This window comes from Crassostrea angulata, chromosome 10, assembly GCF_025612915.1.
Source record: "Crassostrea angulata isolate pt1a10 chromosome 10, ASM2561291v2, whole genome shotgun sequence".
NCBI classification, from domain to species: domain Eukaryota; kingdom Metazoa; phylum Mollusca; class Bivalvia; order Ostreida; family Ostreidae; genus Magallana; species Magallana angulata.
Window position 1 is genome coordinate 5,404,538 of NC_069120.1, and position 21,388 is coordinate 5,425,925.

The following is a 21,388-nucleotide window of genomic DNA, read 5'->3' on the forward strand; positions in this document are numbered from 1 at the left end:
CCAGGCCCTCAAATTTTGAGAGTCAAAGATAATGCTGGAATGTAGTCACACATGCTCAAACCACAGTAGATCATGCAACGACAGCACAGACTTCAGAAAATGGAGTGTTTTGTTGGAGATGTTGTGCACTCTGTATGAAAGACACATGTTCAATGTGCACACTAAGTTATACAGCAGTATGTGTGTAAGATAATGTGCAGATACCTTGCACTCTTTCAAGGAATAATTCCTTTTTAATGATTGTAGTTTTTATTTGATTTTATTTTTTTCAAATATAAACATAAAATGTGTAGTCCATACAGTACTGATCAGACCCAACCTAACACCAAAGTGAACCCCAACTAAACCCTGGGTTTACTTTTTGGGTTTACTCTGGGTTTACTTTTTGAAAATTTGGGTCCACTCGAGGTTTACTTGGAAATTGCTATTGAGGTCAAATTTATGCATTGAAGTGTGAAGCAGACCTGTCTTCTATCTTACCATCCCGCTGTCTGTAATACCTGCCTCTTGTATATTTCTAATACACAGTTAGCATCTGCTTTCAGGGGTATACTTCTGACCGGGTTTACTCTCTGTGTCCACTCTGGGTTTACTCTGGGTCCACTCTAGTAAACCCAGGGTTTAGTTGGGGTTTACTTTCTGTTAGGTTGGGTCTGATCAGTACTGTACTTTAGAAGTCCTTGCACCCTGAGTGCCTGATCAGAATGCAACCGATCGTAACTTCCTCGATTGGTACATATACCCCAGTAGCAGTTGAGGAGTGATCAATATTAATATGGCGACCAAATAAACTTTTGTGAATTCATGTCAATCTTTTTAAACTTAGCAGTTAAGTTGATCCATTAGATGGATATACATGTATATGGTCCACCTTGTGAATTGTAATGGAAAGCTTTACAACAACAACAACCCACCACAGGATTTTATGACTATTTACAGTTCTTATACAGTGTACATGTATTCGCTGGTAAAAAAAAATTCCCAATAAATAACACATAAGACATTTTTTAACATGTGCAATTTCTGGAAAACATTAGGCTGAAATACACTCTACAAAACATCTTGAATTTTTAAAATAATTTATTATTATTACATTCATTAACAAAGTATCTTGGTAACAAAACAATTAGATGTGACACTGGTGACTTTGTCGATAGAGTAAGATTTCTTGACCCGCAAAATGCCAGTAAATGAATGCTGCCACCACAATGATGTGCCACCACTGATGACTAGAACCAATGTAATCAAATGAACCTGAAAAGAATAATATCTCAATTCACAATACAGCAATCTACAAGCATTGAGTTCAATAGTAATCTGTATTGGTTGACAATTCACATTCTTACCAGGTAGAAATCTCTCTGGAAATTTGCTTAAATAAAACACCAAGGCTAAAACTCCTGCACAATATATGGTCATTACTTTTGGAATGAAAAGCTGAAAAGATCAAAACAAGATCTTAATGAAATACTGCTTTTTATACATTGTGGACAGTGGTGATACAATATGTATACATTATAGTATAAAAGACCCAATGCATATAAAATGTAGGCCGAGTATTGGAAAGCCAGGCTACTGTGAAACACAAAACTTCTGTGAGAGAATGAAAAGAACAATCATAGAACATGAACCAGGCAATTCAGTCATGATTAAAATCTGCTGGTAAAACACTAGAAAATGTTATACATTTACTTTAAATTAAAAAGGGAGTAAACCATTTATGAAAATAAAGATCATCATTTGAAACATGTATACTGTAGATTCCTAATTAAACGCGAGGAATTAATGTCCTCGTAAAATCGCGAGGAGCAACATCGCGGATTTTTAAATCTCGCCATTATTCTTTGAGAGTTGAGAACTATGAGAAATAAGGAAAAAAGTTCCGCTTTCGCGATTTTTTATTCTCGCGATTTGATACAAAACACCGGGATCGCGGAATTAAGTACTCGCATAATATAAGGAATTAACAGCATTTTATATACGGTACTAAAATTTTAGACACTTCTGACCAAGATCAGAAGTCTAAACTAGCAGGAAATGCAGTTCCTTTTGGATTTTCTAGTAAAGGAATAGAATGTAAAACTATATTGATGTTTTAAAAGATATGATTATCACCAAATCAGTATCTTATGAAATTGCATAACACATATACATGTAGATTCAAAGTCTGCTACCTAGGTATCTTGGCAACTTTCTTAGGTATCAACACCTATTAAGGGTTTGCATTTGCAGTTTTTTGCTACTCATTCACATTGCAAAGCATGCAGCCAGCCTACCTGTACTATTTCCGCCTGCGGCCCTCCATTAAGGTAAACCCAGTGAATGGTTGGTAAAACGCCATAGCCTGCTAGGAACACATAGATCAGTATTCTGTATCTGAACCAGCCATGAGAGAAGAACTTTCGATGGAGCTGTATCACAATCGTACTGACTGTGAGTATTGTGATGATAAAAAAATACACGTCTCTCCAAACCTGAAACAACAAAATGTGAGGAGTCAGCAATATATTAATTAATAAAGTTTATTACAGTAAAACATGGTTATAGCGAACACGCTTATAATGAATTGACGCTTACAGCGAAGTGAATTTCATTCCCCAAGACTCTATTTCATGTTGTAATCTTGACGGATATAACGAATTAAGCTTATAACAAAGTTTAATTGCCCGTCCCTGGGACTTCGTTATAAGCGTGTTTTCCTGTATTTCATATACAATCTATTTTCTCTCACTAATATAGAGAAATTTCAATGAAGGTTTTCTTAGCAGCTAAAAACAAAGGTATATCATTTTTAGATTATGGAAGCTAAAATATAGAGTTTTCACACTCAATGACTATAGAAAACAATTTTGTAGCATTATCTATGACTAAATATGTAACGGTGAAAATGTTCTGCAATATCTGAAAGGCCCCTTGCTCATGAGATATGGAATGCTTCAGTATTTACATTCCCATTGCTCTTGTTGGATCATGAAATAGAAAGGGAAAATCAATACATTTATTTTGGGCAAAACAAAAATGCTATCCTTCTCTCTTTAACAGAATTTAATGTTATTGCATTACAGGAATTATAGACTTACTGACAAACAATAAAATGCATAATGAACAGCTGGCAAGTAACAGCCTATGACCCCGAGAGAAATCCCGGTCAGATCCACAGCTAACCATCGACGACTGGCACGCTCAGAGTGACAGCAAAACATATGGAAACCAACAGAACACAACATGCACACCTACAAATACAATTTACATTAAATTATGATATTGTAATGTATATATACAATCAAAAAATTATCTGTTTGAAAAAATTCTTCGTGTAAAAAGTGTGCAAATAGAACAATGAGAGTAATGAAAAATTAAATTGAGATTTAAATTTACATACCTGGTAGCAAAGTAATCCAAGTGATACCACAAAATAATCAGAAAAAGAACTGCCAGTTCTAGGTAAAATGATCAAATTATCATAAACCATCAGAAGTAGAAATATCAGGAAGCCCAACAAGTGAGACCAGATGTTAATACTTTCATTGCTCCACACAAATATACTGAAATAAAAATTAAAAAGTTTTTTTAATATATTTGTAAGCAATCATATTAAATTTTTTATTGGTATATAGAGATGCCTTAAAAATACTGCGCACAATGACTTGCGCTAGTTTTGGACCGATTAACCTTATTTCTACACAAATTCTGTGGAAATTGTTTGTACATGTACCATGTAATTTCTAACAATTTACTGATGAAGTCATAACTAAATACTTACTCAGAATTTTTCTTAAACGGGCTAATCGACCTCAGAAAATGGATATGTTAAATTCATGTGCAGATTGAAGTGGCCATTTTGACATGTAAACAAACTATAGAATACTACTGCACTTTACAGGGCATGTGAATATCAGAGGCAAGTGAAGTGACACTATATGTAGTAATATCTCAGACTATTTTTGGGGGGAATTGAATATTAAATTACAAAGGATATGTTTGGAAAAAAGATTAATCAGTCCAAAACTAGCGTAAGTTTTTGTGCACCATAAATTACAACTTTTTGGCATGTACAAAACTGTTGCTTCCAGGTTGCCCACCAGAATTTTTTCAGTCTGGATGGGAGCTATACCACGTATACAGACCTGCAGCTTGAAAGTTAAAAGTGAAGCTGATTGACGGTATCCCAACCGGATTTCAGAAATAGTTTTGAAGGAACGCCCGAAGGCAAATGCATTAGTGGATAAACACCTCTTCCTCTAAATGTATTCTAGCCAAGCCAAATCTTGTCATTATCTTATTTCGCATTTGTAAAAATTCTAAATAAACACATCTAAATCTTTACCTTTTCAAACACAGACTAAACGGAAGCATAACCCTGTAACCGTGAATAACGTAAGGATTTCCCTGGAGGAAATCTGGAATGTCTGTATATTTGTAGAGGGGAATTTCTTTATGAGATACATCACAAATATTGTTGGAACACGCGTTGATATTACTGTCTATCTCGATATCCAGGATGTGATACGAATTTGCACTTCTTGTGAGATTCTGTCTGTTCTTCACGTATTCTGTGTTTCCTGTCCGGCCCATCATTTATGCTGATAACTGCAAATAATCTGCAAATTGGTCCTTGTCCTGTCGACATGTGTGTGTGCTAAGAAATGTGTACAAACAAGCACCTTTGTCGGAATCATAGTAACGGAAGTATAATAACTTTTCTTCCTCCTTTGCTAAAGAGCAGGAACTTGCTTCGCGGGAAAATCAAAATAATACAAAATGCATTTATCCAGGCTATATATATAAATTGCTAATCTTCCATAATAACCTGTAAACAACACGCAAAGTTAACTCGAAAGGGGTAATTTTTTCAGGCATGTAGCATCGGGGGGCTTGGGGGGGGGGGGGGGGACCCCCACTTGTTCTCTGTTCTAAACACGAACTTTAATTTACATAATACACGTAGAAATTTGAATTTTAAATGAGTTGCCCCATCCCACTTTCTGTAGGTAGCGTGTAAAAATGATGGGAAAATTAACTAATTTAAATTAAACAGGTTCTTAATACGGAGATAAAGTGAAGCAGGAATCAAGCTAAGAGCTTATGTGGACTTTGGGTAGTACGTTACCGTCATCTTAGGTTTGATGAAGGCGGTGTCTACCCATGGTTAACCGTCGAGCCATATGAACTTGATTTACTTGTCCGACTTACTCCAGGGCTGTATATAGGCCTATTTGAAAGTGCGTCAATTCGCAGTTCGGGGGGGGGGGGGGGCTATCTGATTTTGACAATCTGTGAATATCAATAAGCTTGTTTATATATTAGAATTTGTTTTTAAAATTTATAAGTTATTATATAGATATGGTAATTAGTTTACATCCCCAAACTTTTTTTTGCAAAGACATAACTATCAGGCACGTAACATCAGGGAGGGGCCAGCCCCCACCCCCCCCTTTTCTCGCAGCAAACATTATTTTTTATTTAAACTTAGAATTGAAGTATCACGAATTAAGCTGCCTTCCCGACCCTACATTTTGGTAGCATGTAAGAAATTGAAATGATTAGAAAATTGCAGTTATTACAGTTAAAGGTACAGCACGCTACCCCCCCCCCCCCCCCCCCCCCGATTAGGAATTTTATGAGGAGGGAAGTTACCCTTTTTTGTTGTTGGAATAAGTAATATGGTTTATTCAAAATTCAAATAGGTGATACTACTGTTCCAGTTTTAATAGGCGATTTCACTCATTTGAATGTATGTTACCTGAGCGCACGGTCCAAAGAAAAAGACACGTGCATCCTGTTTCATAATGTTAAGTTCTTTTATGTATATGAACTTCTTCACGCTCAGTACAAAAAGTTTCTCCGGGTGTCTTTTAGACTGAAGGTCTGTTCGAAGCTAATATTATCCTTTCCACCCTATATTCTGCATAATTTACAAGCATGAAAAACACACGATATCTAAGACGACGTATTTGTATCAATGTAGTAAATTTATGACATTATATTAAATTCGACCAACATCCGCATGAAATAAGCGAGACAAAAAGAGTTGAATATTTTTTTTTATATTTAAACTAGATTAAAACAGATATATATTCAAATATAATTATCTCTTTTTCTCCTTCCTTCTTCATAACTTTTGTGCAATGCTTCCTTTGGAGTGGGATAAATATAGGCACTGTCGGGTAACTATTTAAAGACTAATCAGACCACACATTTCACAAAATCTGATATTTTTTTGTCTCCCTTTTTTCATAGCCATATTTTTTTTACAATACAGGCACGCAGCATCAATTTTGTGCAGGGGGGGGGGGGGGGGGGTTGTGTTGAGACAATCTTGATCCCGTCCCCTGAAAAAGTGGAAGTCTGATTCCTAATCTACGTGAAAGGAGGGGTTCATGTGTGGTATTTTGGTCAATATATTTATTTTCCCTATAATTTTTAACACTGTCCAACAAAGGGAACCCCCTCCTGATGTTTTGTTCAAATGAAGGCCAAGGTCAAACATAAAGTATAGGTATCATCCATTTATCTAATTATCTAACTTGGTCAATTGAGGTTAAAACTTGGTATCTTGGTATCCATGCATATATATTGTAATAAGTGATTCTTTGAGATTCCCAATCCTATATATTGTAATAAGTGATTCTTTGAGATTCCCAATCCTATATATTGTAATAAGTGATTCTTTGAGATTCCCAATCCTATATATTGTAATAAGTGATTCTTTGAGATTCCCAATCCTATATATTGTAATAAGTGATTCTTTGAGATTCCCAATCCTATATATTGTAATAAGTGATTCTTTGAGATTCCCAATCCTATATAAAGATGGTAGAGATATTGAAAGAAAACACACACATTCTAGCAGAGTTTATTATGGTAACTTCATGTACTCAACAGCTGATACCTGGATGGACCATCGAAAAAACAGTCCGTATTACATTTACTCTACAGCAGTGAACAGAAAACAATAGACCAATATCACAGTTCAACACATAAAAAAAATAATCAGAACAGTGTATTGCTGAAGCCTAATCACCAACCATAACACAAAGTCAAAATAACACAAGGTCATTTAGCCAGCGTGACCTTGAACTTATGCACGACATGACAGAAGTTTATATATTACATACATGTATACTGTTTGAAAACTGGGAAAAAACTACCATCTTAAAATTTTTGGCAAGCAAAATTATTTTTAATGTCTTGATGCAATGTACAAGTACTGGTATTTATTTATTTAATCTTTTTTTTCATGTAAATCAAACCATTTTCATATCAGTAACTGGACAGATAAAGTAAATTAAAATTGGGTATCTTAAGCAAATGAGTTAACCAGGAAGAATGTCCTCAAAGAAAATTACTTGCATTTACAAGTACTTGTACCATAGTAGCACATTAGAATCAAGCAACTGGCAGGTGCAGGCTGATTCCATAAAGAAGGATCGATATCGTCCCTTCTGTGTTATTGCATGACAATGTATGTTTACAACACAACTAAATTACAGAAAAAATCCAAACAATAAATGCCACATTTAAAACAAAAAAATAAATATAAGCATGCATTTTGTGAAAACATAAAATTAGCACCTATTATGCACAGTTAGTACCAAGAAGACACTGAAGCTGATTTCTTTCCAGAACTTGATTTAAGGGAGATTCTGGTTTCATGTTGTAAAACTGACTTCTCTAAAACAGATTAAAAGTCTTGCTTTTTTGTTGTGCCTGAAAATCTTACATTATGTAGTCATATCATCCTACTGGATGTATACATTAGTATTCTACATTATGAGTATATGAAAATGGAGGAAAAAAAATAAATAATGTAAAAAGTAAAGGATAATTGTCAGCTCATAAAAGTAATAAAATAGGGGGAAAAGGTAACATCAACATTCTGGTGTACCCTGAAGAAAGGATAATAATAATATTACGAATAATGATAATATCACAATTCTATCAGAACAACCTAGAATTTAACAAAAATAAAAACAACTGATTAGCTGCTACACAGCATCCACTTTCTTCTTTGAGCTGAACGGTTCGTTTGTTGCGAGCTTTCTCTGTTTCCTGGGCCATGTGAAGGTGTCATAACCTCCAGTACTGACCTTCAGGGCCTCGGTCGACGCTTTTATTACAGAAGAAGGTGAACTTTCCTTTGAGAATGCTGGATGACAGATATTGGCAACTTGTACGTTTTTCACAGATGAATTATGTGCAGGATATGATTCCAAAGAATCAGCCATTTCATCGTCATTAAAACTCATATTGGAAAAGCCAGTTTCTGTGTAATCTTTTGGACTTTTTCTGCCTTTGGACTTTGACTTGGACATTTCATTCTCAAACTCATCCTCGGATGTGTCCTCCTTGTTGATCAGATGATCATCTAGTTGAGGACTATGTGAGGTAAAAGGCTCCTCGCTCCTCTCAATAGTCAACTCCTCCAACTGCTGATAAAGTTTTTCTCCAGAAGTTCGGGAGGGAAGGGGCCTACCTGATTTGGAAGAACTAAGAGAAGAGACTGAGCCAAAGGAATGAGATTTGGGTATGCTAGGTTTGGTTGGAGTGAAATTTGCTGAGATTTCCTGCACAGTTTTTGCTGGCTCAGTTGGTGGTATCTCCATATCCATAATGTTTATGGCTTCTTTTGATGTTTTATTTTTCTTTAGCTTCCCCTTGAATGGAACAGACTTGAACGGGTCATCAGTGTTTAACGACTGATACTGAACAGAGGAACTTCTGCTGGCATTGGAATGACAGGACTTTGTATATAAAGGATCTGCTATAAATAATATATCAGAAGACACTTTTTCCTGAACTGGGGACATCCCTACAGATGCTGAACCAGAAATCTTATTTGAGGTTGATTTCCTTGGAAGAGTTGCATATGGAATGCTTGCAGTCACATCATTTTTCCTATCCAGTTTACGAAAGTCTTCATTCATTTGTAATAGAGGACTTGACCCTCCTCCCATGGAATGGTGTGTCTTTGACTTCGGTAGAAAAGTGGGACGAAATGGAGCTTTAGCAAAGGGATCACCATCACCTGTGGAAGATTTCATCAAAACAGTATTGCTTGTGGAAGATTTTTTCTTTGGAAACCTTTTCCTGAAGGGAGCAGCAGTAAATGGGTCATTTTTTTCATTGACATTAGATGGGGACATGGCAGGACTAAGTCCAATTTGAGGGGACACTGTGCTGTTACTACTCTCTCCATGGCTGTCATCACTGTCATGTTCATGAGAAAACCCTATCTCTACACTGCCATGAAAGTGAGGGGGTCTGAAGTCATCTTCCAGCTCATCATCATCCAGAAGCGGTCGCACCCCATACTCATGTCCCATGATTCTGTCAGTTGAGAGCTGAGCCTGCCCTGGGGCTGAGGTCACATTGCTGGGGCTGGGATCGTTTTCTGTACTCCACTCTCCCTCCTTTCGTTTTGATGTCACTGGTACAGGGCGACTTCCATACTCATCATCCAACTCCTGGTAGCTGAAGTCTTTCTTCATGTTCTGAACTTGGTTGATTGGGTGATCATCCTCAGCGTATGAGGAACTAGACTCATGCTCTTTTTGCTTTGTTTCTCCCACTTCTTTCACTGCGGGTGGTCTGTCATCTTTTTCTTCATCGGTATCTACAAACTTCTGGTAACGAGATCCAAGACTCCTAGCTGCCTTCATCAGGGTTGTGGTGAAAAACTGGCTGCTGGCATTGTCAGTCTGATCTTTCTCCTCTGATCTCCTTGGAGGATCATCCTCATCTGTAAAAGGTTTACAATAATTAGTTATGTTAATCATTATAAATTATAAAAGTAGAACAAATGTACTCCTCGAAAATTAATGTCAAAAGTAATTCATTTCCATCAGAAATTGCTCTGTACTTTAAAGGCAAGAATTATTCATGAAAACCATGTCTTCTCATGCAAGCGTTATACATGTGTTGGCATGCACCATACCTCAAATTGTGCAGAGCTAGAAAGGTTATTTCCTCTGACATTAAATACTTCACCCACCTCCATTTTCATCCATTTTAATAATCCAAACCTCAGCAAGGCCATAGATCAATTTTTTAAAATTTAGATAGAGACTAAATATTTTTTTTAAAATTAGTATTTTGCACGGTTTTCAAAGGTCTTGGTTACCATTTTTATCAGTAATTTATGAGTTTGGGATAGGAGGAAAAGAAAAATCTAACAATTGGCACAAACTCAAGAGCTACAGATGAATTTCAGCATACGAGTTTAATCTTTCCAACCAAACAACAAAATGCTTCCTGTGATCTATTGCTAGTGGTAACGACCAAGTGCCTTTAGTGCAATGTGCTTGTCAGCAGTTTTGAAATCAAAAGGAAAATGTTGTATTTGTTTAAATCCTGATTTATTGTAAACAAATCCATATTCAATAATAAAAACACATTTGTGTGTATATGAACATATTGATTGCACTGATTAACACATCAGATTCACCACATACAACTGCTGTTCACCTTGTTTCAAAACTGCTGACAAAATTAAACTTTAAATAATTTCTAACTAGTATTTCTTTTTATTATTATGATGTTCAAAACAAATTATGCATTGTTTTCCCTCTTTATATAAGCTTTTTGAAACCAGATACAATTTCCTTACTATGAATTTAACAAAACTTCAATTTTGAAACAAGGTTGTCACACATATTCCAATCCTGGTAAAGTAAATCTGTAAAAGTGTGAACTACCATCTGTATGTTGTATGCATAAAACAGTGAACCGATGATACATACAATGTCTAAAATAGCAGCTCCACATAATAAAATTCTCATGGGTTTTCATAAAATCTGGTTTCAAGGCTTAAAATGTTCAAAACATCAATACAAAATTGTACACTGCATAACAAGGTTAATAGCTATTCTACAATGTGACCAGATCAGATCATTTCACACCAATCACAAGCACATTAAAACACTTCAAAAACATGCTTGACTAGAATTCGATAAAAAGTCTTGTTTGAAAAGTCTTTTGTAAAAGTGATGATACAATGAAATAATTGTCTCAAAAAGAAAAGTAAAATGTAATAATGTAACAATGATTTAAAGAGCAAGGATGGAAGTAGCACAGCACTGCATTGTGACAAAGAGAACACAAAATAATTGTATGGTCGTCATGGTGATTGCCTAGAACATGGCGACAGTAAGGATGATGGCCGATGTAAGAGACAGGCATGGCTGGACGTGTATCTTAAAGAAATCATCCAACCTATGGCAAGCTTCATCAATAGTATCACATGAGACTTGAATCTAGAACTGTAGAGCAAGTTTATAACAATCCTATCAAATGCTTACATATATCACATATTGAGCTCTCTTCAACCAAAGCTCTCCTACAAGTACCTATAGGTCCCAATACTACACAGTTAATACCCCAAATAAATCTACTACATACATACTTAGTGAAAACACATTAGCTTCTTGTTTACAATAATTTGATATGAAAACTTGTGTGTAAATGATGGGTCTCTCTTTTTATAGCCTCTTATTCTTCTTTCTAAATCTTGCATAACATACACCTACATATACACAAATATTGGAACATCTTTGACTGAATATGCAGATACAGAGTTGAACATCTACAGGAAATCTTTGGTCTGTGACTTGCACCAGTGAAGTTTAAATGTTTTAAGGTTCCTCAACAAGAGGAGCACAACATACACCGTGAGGTCTCCAGGAGGGCAGTGAATACCTTCTCTTATGTCTGTGTTCTGTAAGAGTTCAAAACAAGTACTGATGATACAGGGCTACCAATGCAACCAGAGAGAAACAAGGTCTCTGATCACAACCCAATGACTGAGACCGGCCCCAAAACTGTCCCATCATGCCTAAAACTAGAGAAGCTGATTGGTTGTGATGCATGCTGGGAATCCTACATGTGACCTTTACCTCCGTAACCCGAGCGGGAGCTGTTGGCACTTCGGAGATGATCACTGTCAGAACTGCTGCTGTGCCTGACGTGACCTGCAGTACAAAAGGAGCACAGAATCATGCACTGCATGCAGATCAACACAACCACGTCCTATTGCATTCACAAAGACATCCTAACGCATTCACGATGTCCTCACGCATTCAGAGAAGCACACGCAGAGAGAAAGCAGAGCGAAAGTCATGGCAAGTTTGAAGAATTCACAAGTTTCTGTTATAGAAAACTATATTGAAAGCAAAGTAACTTGTACAAGTACATGTACCGGTATGTATTTTTTGTCTAACAGAAAATCCATTTTTTCCTTGTTTGAATTAGTTTAGCATGATTAAAAGATATTACAATGTAATCATACTAAGTTTGTATTATCTATTATGATTTCTACTTATTCAATATTAATATCATTATAAATGCTTAAGTAGCATAAATTCTAAGTTAAACAAACATATCCATTGCCAAATACTGTATTATCTAAAGCTATCATGCAACTATTATAAAAATCAAGAGGGGGTAAATATCCACTGGGAAACAGGATATAATGGTTTAACTTAAGAAACTAAACCAATTTTGTGCAACTTGCAACAATGGTATAAAATAAAGGGACTTAATCACACAAGAACAATGAATACAGGTATTTTATCATACCAATGGATACAAACAAAATCAATATAACAAATGAAATACAATATCAAAACCCCTTAAAGCCAATGATATAAGAACAAAAATTGTCTAATAACAAAGGTGGATTTCAAATGTAAAGTGTAAATTAAGCATTGTACCTGGTTTTTTAAAGGGTGCTTTTTCAAAGGGATCAGATGAATCTGATCCAGACATGACTAGGTCCTCTCTACTCTTGACATTTGATATACCTAGAATGAAGGCATTGACCAGATAAAAGAAATAAACATCATAACTTAAACACAAACATAACCAGCTTGGTTTACAAATCCGTCTCATATAACAATTGATTCATATAAGAAATTTCACTGGGTGTTCCTTCTGATTACAAATACCACCCCTTACTGCTGTTAGATCCCCTCCTTAATTTGTCAAACTCCTTCCCAAACAACTCCTCTTCTGTATCCGGCCCAAAGTTGTCATCGAATGGATTCCACTCTGCAATATCTGCTGACACAGCTCTTGTCATCCCAGGAGACCTAAAGTTTTAAACCATCTACACATGTATTAACTATTATGATAGTAATACAAGTAACTGCATTTAAAGTACATTGTAGCTCATTACTTCTAGGCTTATACTTTTTTGACAGTATGTCACTAGATGGCCATTTTAATGTTTGTTTAACTTTTTTGTAACAATTGATTGGGTTGAATATTATCAAGGCTCAGTGGTTAAAGTATTGGGCTTGTGAACTGCAGATCATTAGTTCAAATCTTCCTGGAGCTTTTGTTCATATTCACTAAATCATTTTTTGGAAGTCATAAAATAGCATATTTTTTGGCTATTTTACTTGTATCCATCTTATTCATCATGCTATCTTTCGTAATTGAGTAATTTTCTGCTGAGAAACATTTTTTCAAGCGTGTAGTGAGTCACCTTAAGCCAGAAATCCTTGAATATGTGTCCTGTGCCAGTATAACAAACATTTTTTCATTGCCTAACTTAAGTTTATAAATTCAAACTCAATTTTCCTGCAGAGCTCATTATAAATGACGAACCTGGGTGGAGAGTGTATAGGAGTAGTGGAGGCAGACTTGCACTTTCCCAGGTGTTGGGGGGCAGGTAGGAAGCTCCGGTCGGAATGATATGCCCTGAAAAATAACAAGATCTCTTGTAACAACAGTGTCTACGAAATTGTATTTCACAATATTTACATTCTCCGTTGTCTTTGGCTGTGATAACACTACAAATCAAATTTGTAACATATAGTCCAATACATTTTATCAATGATGCAAATGACATTGTGTGGGGACCAAGCAAGGTTTGCATAACTGAAAAATGAGAATAACATTATGATGTTAATAATTTAATACATGTATTAATTGTACAACTGCTAAAAATTATTGAAATGTAAGTAATAACAAATCATTCTTTGTATATTATGAGGTGATAATTATGGTTGGGGCATGATTAAATTTATCATGAAGCCCTTCAGGCTTTGTTGGATTTGATCACTTGATGACCAAAATTATCACCAAATAATACTCTAAGAATGATTCCTTATTCCTTAAAATATTAACAAATTGTAAACAATATATAATAAATATTTATGCATTGATATAAAAAAATAATTAATTATATACTGTTAAATTCTAATCAGATAATTGCCACATTTGGATTTCAGAGTTTTACAAAAGAATTTATTGGTTTAAAAAACTAAATGTGAAAAGCTCATCATAGTCAATGCATAAAAGTTTCAGGTAACCATTTGTTTCCCTAGTATGCTTAATTTCCCTCTTTCAATCTTTCTGAGTACAGTTCATGAACATTTTACTAATACTGAAACAATGAAAGCATCAAAATAAACCTTGTTTTAATATTGTAATATGTTCTTCAGTTAATTGATGCCATCGACTTAGAGAAATAAGGGCCTGTCCTATGTGACGTACTTGAATGCACTTCCTTTGCCGCCCATTGAGAGGTGCGTGAGGTAGGTATCACTAACGTTACGTTTGTGGGTTCTATGATGTTTGGGGGACGATGGAGGAGTGATAGAGATCAGAGGTTGTGAATCCATCTGCAAAAATATTTTAAAACCATCAACACATTCTACAGCAATTTGACAATCTAAATATTAGTAATTAAATCTGCCAGTTTGCTACCTAATAAATTCAATAAGTTGATGATTTAATGGGAGATTAAAGGTGTGGGAACAAACATGTTTGTAAAATCTGAGGCTGAATATGGAATTTTTGGACAAAATTTTTGGATTGAAATGACAATATTTTATTCTTAAATTGCTAACAAAATGAATGTTGCTCTCAACTTGATTAAAACTTTGTAAATTAATAGAAACTGTACCTACATTATCATATTTAACCATCAAAACTGTAAACTTACATTTTCCTTCGTTTCACTTCTAGGTTTGGAATGTGGCACAGTAGGCTTTTTAAACACCTCTGGTTTACTTGAGTTATTGTTCTGTACATTTGTAGAGTCCTGTAGCTGTAAATAATGTTGTTCCATGTTCTGTTTCTGGACTTCTGGGCGAGGACTAGATTGAGGGGGATACACCGGCGGCTGTCTGGGCTGACTCTGGGGTACAGGAGCCTGCTGGGACAGGCTCTGAGGGGGCAGGGTTTGTGTCACTGGAGGAGCCAGGGCTGGATTTTGTTGCTGGTAATACAACTGTTTCTGCTGTGCATAGTTCATTTGTGAGTATACCACACCATGCTGCTGTGAATTATAGTTTGTTTGTGAATGGGGACCACTGGTAGTGTTGTACTGTCCAGGAGCAATAGTTCCTGGGAAGTGGTTTGGAGCAGGGGGTTGGTACACATTCTGTTGGTGCCCAGGGTAATACTGGGGCACATGACCTCCGGCTGGAACAGATGGTGTTGGCTGTTGCTGGGGGGTCTGTTGTACTCGAGCAGGGTTCTGATAAGATGGCTGGGCTGGGGGATTCTGGAAAGATGGCTGGGGTGGAACAGCACCTCTCACTGGTTTAGATTCTGAGACACAATATTCAATATGATGTTTATGGCTTACCGTATTTTTCGGAAATTAGGTCGATACTTTTTTTCCTGACATGAGGACCTCGCCCTATTCATCGCTTCGCCCAATTTATGGTTTTTTTTTTTGGTTGGAAAATTTGATATGAAATTTTGCAAAAATTTATGCAACCCTCCAATAAAATCATGAGTGTTTACTATAATACTGCTTGAATTTCTGTGTAAAAATCGTATGGATTTTAATCAATATACTGTAGTAATTTATCATTTAAGGAGGCCGATTTGGGTTTTTTTGCGGAAAAACTACAATAGCATAACTCTTTATTTTTTAACCACATGTTATTTAAACCAACTCTAGTTTATTTGCGAAGGTTCATGAAAATCGACCGTCTGGTTCTTTTTAGGAACCATCTCAAAATAGAGGTACATTTACTATAGGAATATATAGGAAACTGTCATTTTACGCACATCAAAGCAGTTTTTAAAAAATACTACAATAGCTTTTTTTCTCAAATTGTTATATATGATTAGTAATATCATTTACTACCTTATATGTAAAAAACACAAAATTCTATCGTCTGGTTTTTAGTGGGGGCCATCTCAAAATATTAAAATGCACCAAATTTTGCTATATATTTGGATCATCACGAATGATGATTGGTATAATGGATTCATTCCAAAAATGAGGAAAATGTCCTCGAGGATAGCGTCATTCTGTATATAAAATTTCAACAGCGTACAATTTTTACTTTTTCTTTTATGTTATTTCTTATAACGTACTCCTACAAAGCTTCATTTTATCACAACGTCATAAAAGCGCAACGGCAATGTTCCCCTACCGCACAACGTAAAAATCGTGTCAAAAATAAAAATTTCCTTTAAAAATCTAATTATTTTTATCTGTATTTTGTTTATTGTGTTCAATTTTATAAATGATATCGAAAAAAATCATAAGAAGTATAAATCAACTGCATTATATTAGAATGCGCAAAAACATGCGCAATGCAAACTAAAGTCGGCCTCCTTAAACAAAATTAAATGTAAATAGATTTATTTCTTCTTACATTTCTTACTTAGATCACTGACTGAATCATCTTTCGATCATTATCATATGCTGTCATGCATTTTGATCGTGTGCTTACGATAAACAGGAAATCAATTTCGCGCGGTAAAAGTAAAATGAGAACCGTACAAAGGGTAATTACGGGGGAAAAATATCGTTGGGTAGAAATTAAAAAAAAACCAATTTGTTTTCATAATAGAATACATGAACAAGTTTTTTTCTGTATATTCAACATAAAACTTTCAATGAAATTTTAGCCAGGTGTCTCTGAAATCAGTCTGGGTAGCGCTTACTTTGTTTATACACAGTTGAACTCTCGGCACGTGCTACTCATCCCCGCAGGCTTCAATAAGATCAGAGGTTGACTCGTGTGTATATACACAGTAAAAAGTCACAGAGAGACACAGGGTGGCATGTGCTACCGTAGTCATGCCTCAAGGTTAACACCAGTTTGTACACATGGCAGGGAAGTAATAAAAAAACAATTTTAAATTAAAACCGGCCGTACTGAATTAATTGGGTTGAAAATTTTGATTCAATTTCAGACATTTTCTTACGATGTTTTCAAGAAATACATTTTATTTCCCTTTTGTTTAAAACTAAGAAATAAGATTAAAGGCTACTATATGATAACATTATTGGTTTAAATCATTTATTCATTAGAACTAGCGGTAATTTTTCGACGAATTCTTCGAAGTCGACCTATTTGTACTTTTTTTGGATAAAAACGGCCTCCTTCGCCCAATAAACCGTATCGACCTAATTTCCGAAAAATACAGTACTTCAAAAAAAAAATTTTAATTTATAAAAAACCAGGTTGGTTAAAATACTCATTCATGTGTGTTGCATGCATTACACTAAATATAAAAGAGCTTGCTTATATTTTTTTTAAAAGAAATGTGTAAAATAATTCCCCACCTGCTAAGTTTTGTTGAACCACAGGATTTGGGTTGACTGGTGTTGGTCGTTTCCTAGGTACAACAGATGTCTGTATAGGTAAGCCCAAAGAATTAACCTGAGGGACAGCTTGACCTTTAGGTCGTGACCTTGGGGTCACAGTTGTGCTTTCAATAGGTTGAACAGAGACATTTCTGCAAATAGAGGAGTTGACACAAATCGATAAAACTGTCTCTAACTGAGGAGGAGTGAAGATAATATCAAGGTAAATTAGACAGATGAGCTTACTTTGTAGCTGAGGTCTTCACTTGTCTGGATTCAGACTCAGTGAGTGGGACAGGCAATCTACTCAGATCTGGCAAGGGTACGCCCTGAAACACAGAATGAGCCTGTCTATCACCTTCATCGATCTGGTCTAATATATTAAGTCCCTAAAACTTAATCAAGGTGTATGCTTAATTTTACACTGGACTTACCAGTACATGTAATACAAAGTACAGATTTATGACAATCCTATTTATGAAAACTTACATCATTATACTTAAATTCAAATCATAAACAGTATTCAGTACATTATACTGGCCATTTTTCCTGTCTATACTTAGCCCCCATTCTTTTACAAGTATAAATAAATACACAATACTATGAATTTAGAAGGTACAGAGCCTGAAGCTGGTAACAGATGTAAAAGTTACACAGACTAAGACATTGAATGGACACAACTTACACTCATGTTGGGGATTGGACAGTCCCTGTGACACATACTGAAGGCCAGCCAAGACACCTGGTAAATGTCAGGTCGCTTGTCGGGGTCAACCTCCAGCATATAACCTGAAACATTCAAATACTGTTACACTTGTCTTGTTTTAACAAAAATAAGACATGAAAAATTGTTGTATCAACTTTATACATTGATACTTTTCAACAGAATAACTTTGGTATTTTCAACAAATAAATCATATAACCAATGCAATATACCACAGAATCATCAATATTCATTGCATCATTTTTTGTGGAGTTTATGAAAATCACAGTTTCAGGGATACATAAATTCATTGACAATAATCCTATCAACTTAATGTGTTATTAGAAAATGCACTTTGATTTTGTGGATCAACTCAACAATGAAACCATGAAAAAATTGGTATTCATTGAATACTGATAAAACTACAGTAGGCTGTGTAATTTTTAATACAGAAAAGCTTTGATTACTTACCAATGAGAGAATGCATCATCTTTGAGAACCTGGAACCATCTGGAATGGTGAAGTTTCCACTTTGTACTGCCAATGTACTCTCACCAAAGGGTAAAGTGAAAAAGCACAACCGGTACAGTAAGCAACCCAGGGCCTGTAACAGAAGCAAAAATACAGGTCCCATTATGAGGAATGAATTCTCTGTCACATCTTGGGGGATAAACTTGTTCTCTCAAAATATAAGAAAATGCTGACAAACCCAGATATCAGCTTTTGTTGTAATTGCCTTTCCTCCATATAAATCCACCATTTCTGGAGATCGGTAAGAAACTGTTGTGTACCTAGAATCGTTCAAGATGAACAACTCAATCTCTATTCTTCATACAGTTTATAATTGCAAGGGATAATCATGATTTATATATAAATATTCCAAAACTCAAAAGCTTATTTCATTATAAGTTGATACTTCATGGTAAAGAGAGATTTGACCGATGAAATGTTCAATAAAATATTTTTTTCCCTAAATCACAGGACAATGGCTGCTTACTTTCTTATTTCCTCCTCAATTTGCTGAACATTTTGTTGACCTGGTAATAATACTTTGGCTGTAGCACTCCCAAAATCACACAATACATAATGGCCATCCTCAGATACTAATATATTTTCCACCTAGAAATAGACACTTGATATATTATTTTCTTGCTAATAACTGTCCTTTAATAGCATCAATGGAGATAATATTAGGACATGAGGGTTAAATAACTCTGATTGCAACATATAACAAAAGATGTTGAAAGCATACTATAAATTTTATTTCCATTGTATATTTGTCTGATTCTAAGAGTAAAATGACTATCACCAACAAAGGTATTGGGTATAAATGCAAGGCTATGAATTAACACCACCAACCTTTAAATCTCTATGTATTATTGGTGTTTGACAGTGGTGTAACCTGGCTACTGCCTCACATACATCACAGAAAATCTTCAGCACTTCTTTCTCAGAGAAGCCAGAGTTAATTTTTTCATTCATCTGTTGTATCACATTATCTTCAAAATAAAAGATACAGATTATTTCTCAAATCAGTAATATCTATCATCCAGGACAACAAAAAATGTAAAAAGAAACGAATTTTTGAAATCAATAAATTTACATAATTATATTTCTCTCATAGTTTATTGAATAGATCGTTACATAAATGCAAAATGTACTAAGTGATTTAACTGACCTCTGCAATATTGCATCAATAACATAACCTCATAAACTTTATTTGGGGCCATTGAAATGCTGGAGTCCACATAACGTATGATATTCTTGTGTCCACTGAGGGTTTTCTGTAAAGAAAAGAAAGAAGTAATGTATCTGAACGTCCCAGCAACCAAAGTTAAATTCATGAACATAGCTGATATATACTTACCGAAATATGTATTTCCCGTTTACACACAGTAAGATCATGATCATTGTTTACAAATAATCTTTTAAGTGCATAGTGGTTTCCATTCTGTGCTTTGACAAGGAAAACAATGGCAAAACCCCCTGGAATTTAAAGTTAAATATGGTTAAATTGAAATGCAAAAACTTTTATTTATAATTATTAATATACTGCTTTGACTATAATTATGTAAATCATCAACAATTATCATTCAATCAAACAATAAAATCAACAGAATATTGTCATGAGACAAGACACGCCCCCTCCATTTGTGAATCCCATTAATTCCGGCAATACTTATAACTTACCTTCGGCTAAAACATCCTCAACTGTTACTGTAAACCTTCCAATTGTAAAAACTTTGCCTATGTAGGGATTTTGGGTCCCCGTTGATTCAATTTTAAATGGAAACAGCTTCTTCATTTTGTTAAATTTTGGTCATCTCATTTTCGAACAGAAAAAAACACATTCCCGAAGTTTCAAGGTTACAAGACAACCAGTTCTACAATAAAGAATGAAACTAAGATACTCTTGTGTCATAAATTTAAAACTGTTGTATAGACTGTTACATAGTACATAGATGATTCACTTTGTCACCCTTCGCACCTGCCACCAAAATATGGTGGAATTCTCGTTGTTATTTGTGTCACGTGATATAACGATCAATTAAGTTTTGGAAAACATCACTTTAAACCCATTATTTGCGTTACTTTGATCTGTAGACTCTTTTATTATGTCTACTGTGGCAAAATTTGATAGAAAAATACTCACGAAAACTTTTAACGTTTTATCTAGGATGACCTTTCAAATCAAACTCTCACGAGATTTCAATATTAAGCATCATGGCGGACAAAGCGGGAGACGGACCAGTTGAGGCACAATTACAGATGGGAGACACGGAAAATAGGTATGTGATATCAACCAGTTTTTGTCAATATACACAAAATTTAAGAAAATTTGAAATTTTCTTTTATTTTTATACGAATATTTTGTATTTTTCTCAAAATAGACATTGTTTACATCAAAAAGTAACTTTCATTTTCTATTTTCATTTTAAATAAAAAGTGTTTAACGTAGAGTACGACTGCTGGGGCTCCCGGCTAGCGCATCATATGATTAAATTCACCTAGGAACACCTGTGTTAATATACTTAATCATTTAAAAATTAGCACGGTTTTACAAATGGATGCAAAAAACGTAAATAAATTGAATTCAAAATAGTCAAAATACAGTTTACCTT

General features: G+C 35.0%; 3 protein-coding genes across 6 annotated transcripts in view; 1 reads left to right on the plus strand and 2 right to left on the minus strand.

Annotated features, from left to right (window-relative positions):
- Positions 1–1,062: 1,062 nt before the first annotated feature.
- Positions 1,063–4,706, minus strand: LOC128166529 (progestin and adipoQ receptor family member 3-like). The gene is made up of 6 exons (XM_052831766.1): positions 4,328–4,706; positions 3,383–3,545; positions 3,081–3,233; positions 2,277–2,474; positions 1,347–1,437; positions 1,063–1,254 (listed from the first exon to the last, which is right to left on the minus strand). Exons 1-6 carry the CDS (start codon positions 4,576–4,578, stop codon positions 1,127–1,129), a joined length of 984 nt encoding a protein of 327 aa, XP_052687726.1. The 5' UTR covers positions 4,579–4,706; the 3' UTR covers positions 1,063–1,126.
- Positions 4,707–6,842: 2,136 nt separating this feature from the next.
- Positions 6,843–20,994, minus strand: LOC128167066 (AP2-associated protein kinase 1-like). 4 transcript variants are annotated; one of them, XM_052832573.1, is made up of 18 exons: positions 20,920–20,994; positions 20,457–20,650; positions 20,134–20,252; positions 19,945–20,050; positions 19,626–19,765; positions 19,264–19,385; positions 18,976–19,057; positions 18,738–18,870; positions 18,249–18,352; positions 17,810–17,892; positions 17,543–17,715; positions 14,951–15,561; positions 14,500–14,627; positions 13,609–13,701; positions 12,955–13,088; positions 12,711–12,800; positions 11,895–11,969; positions 6,843–9,742 (listed from the first exon to the last, which is right to left on the minus strand). In XM_052832573.1, exons 2-18 carry the CDS (start codon positions 20,569–20,571, stop codon positions 7,989–7,991), a joined length of 4,062 nt encoding a protein of 1,353 aa, XP_052688533.1. In that variant the 5' UTR covers positions 20,572–20,650; positions 20,920–20,994; the 3' UTR covers positions 6,843–7,988. The 4 variants fall into 4 exon arrangements, with proteins under 4 accessions (XP_052688533.1, XP_052688535.1, XP_052688534.1 ...); XM_052832575.1 differs by lacking the exon at positions 20,920–20,994 and adding an exon at positions 20,755–20,855; XM_052832574.1 differs by lacking the exon at positions 20,920–20,994 and adding an exon at positions 20,738–20,789.
- LOC128167068 (set1/Ash2 histone methyltransferase complex subunit ASH2-like) overlaps positions 20,945–21,388 on the plus strand; it is a 32,515-nt gene continuing 32,071 nt past the window's right edge. Inside the window, exon 1 of the mRNA XM_052832581.1 lies at positions 20,945–21,055. Coding sequence (XP_052688541.1) covers positions 20,991–21,055 — 65 coding nt within the window. The 5' untranslated portion in view covers positions 20,945–20,990. The remainder of the gene's footprint in view (positions 21,056–21,388) is intronic.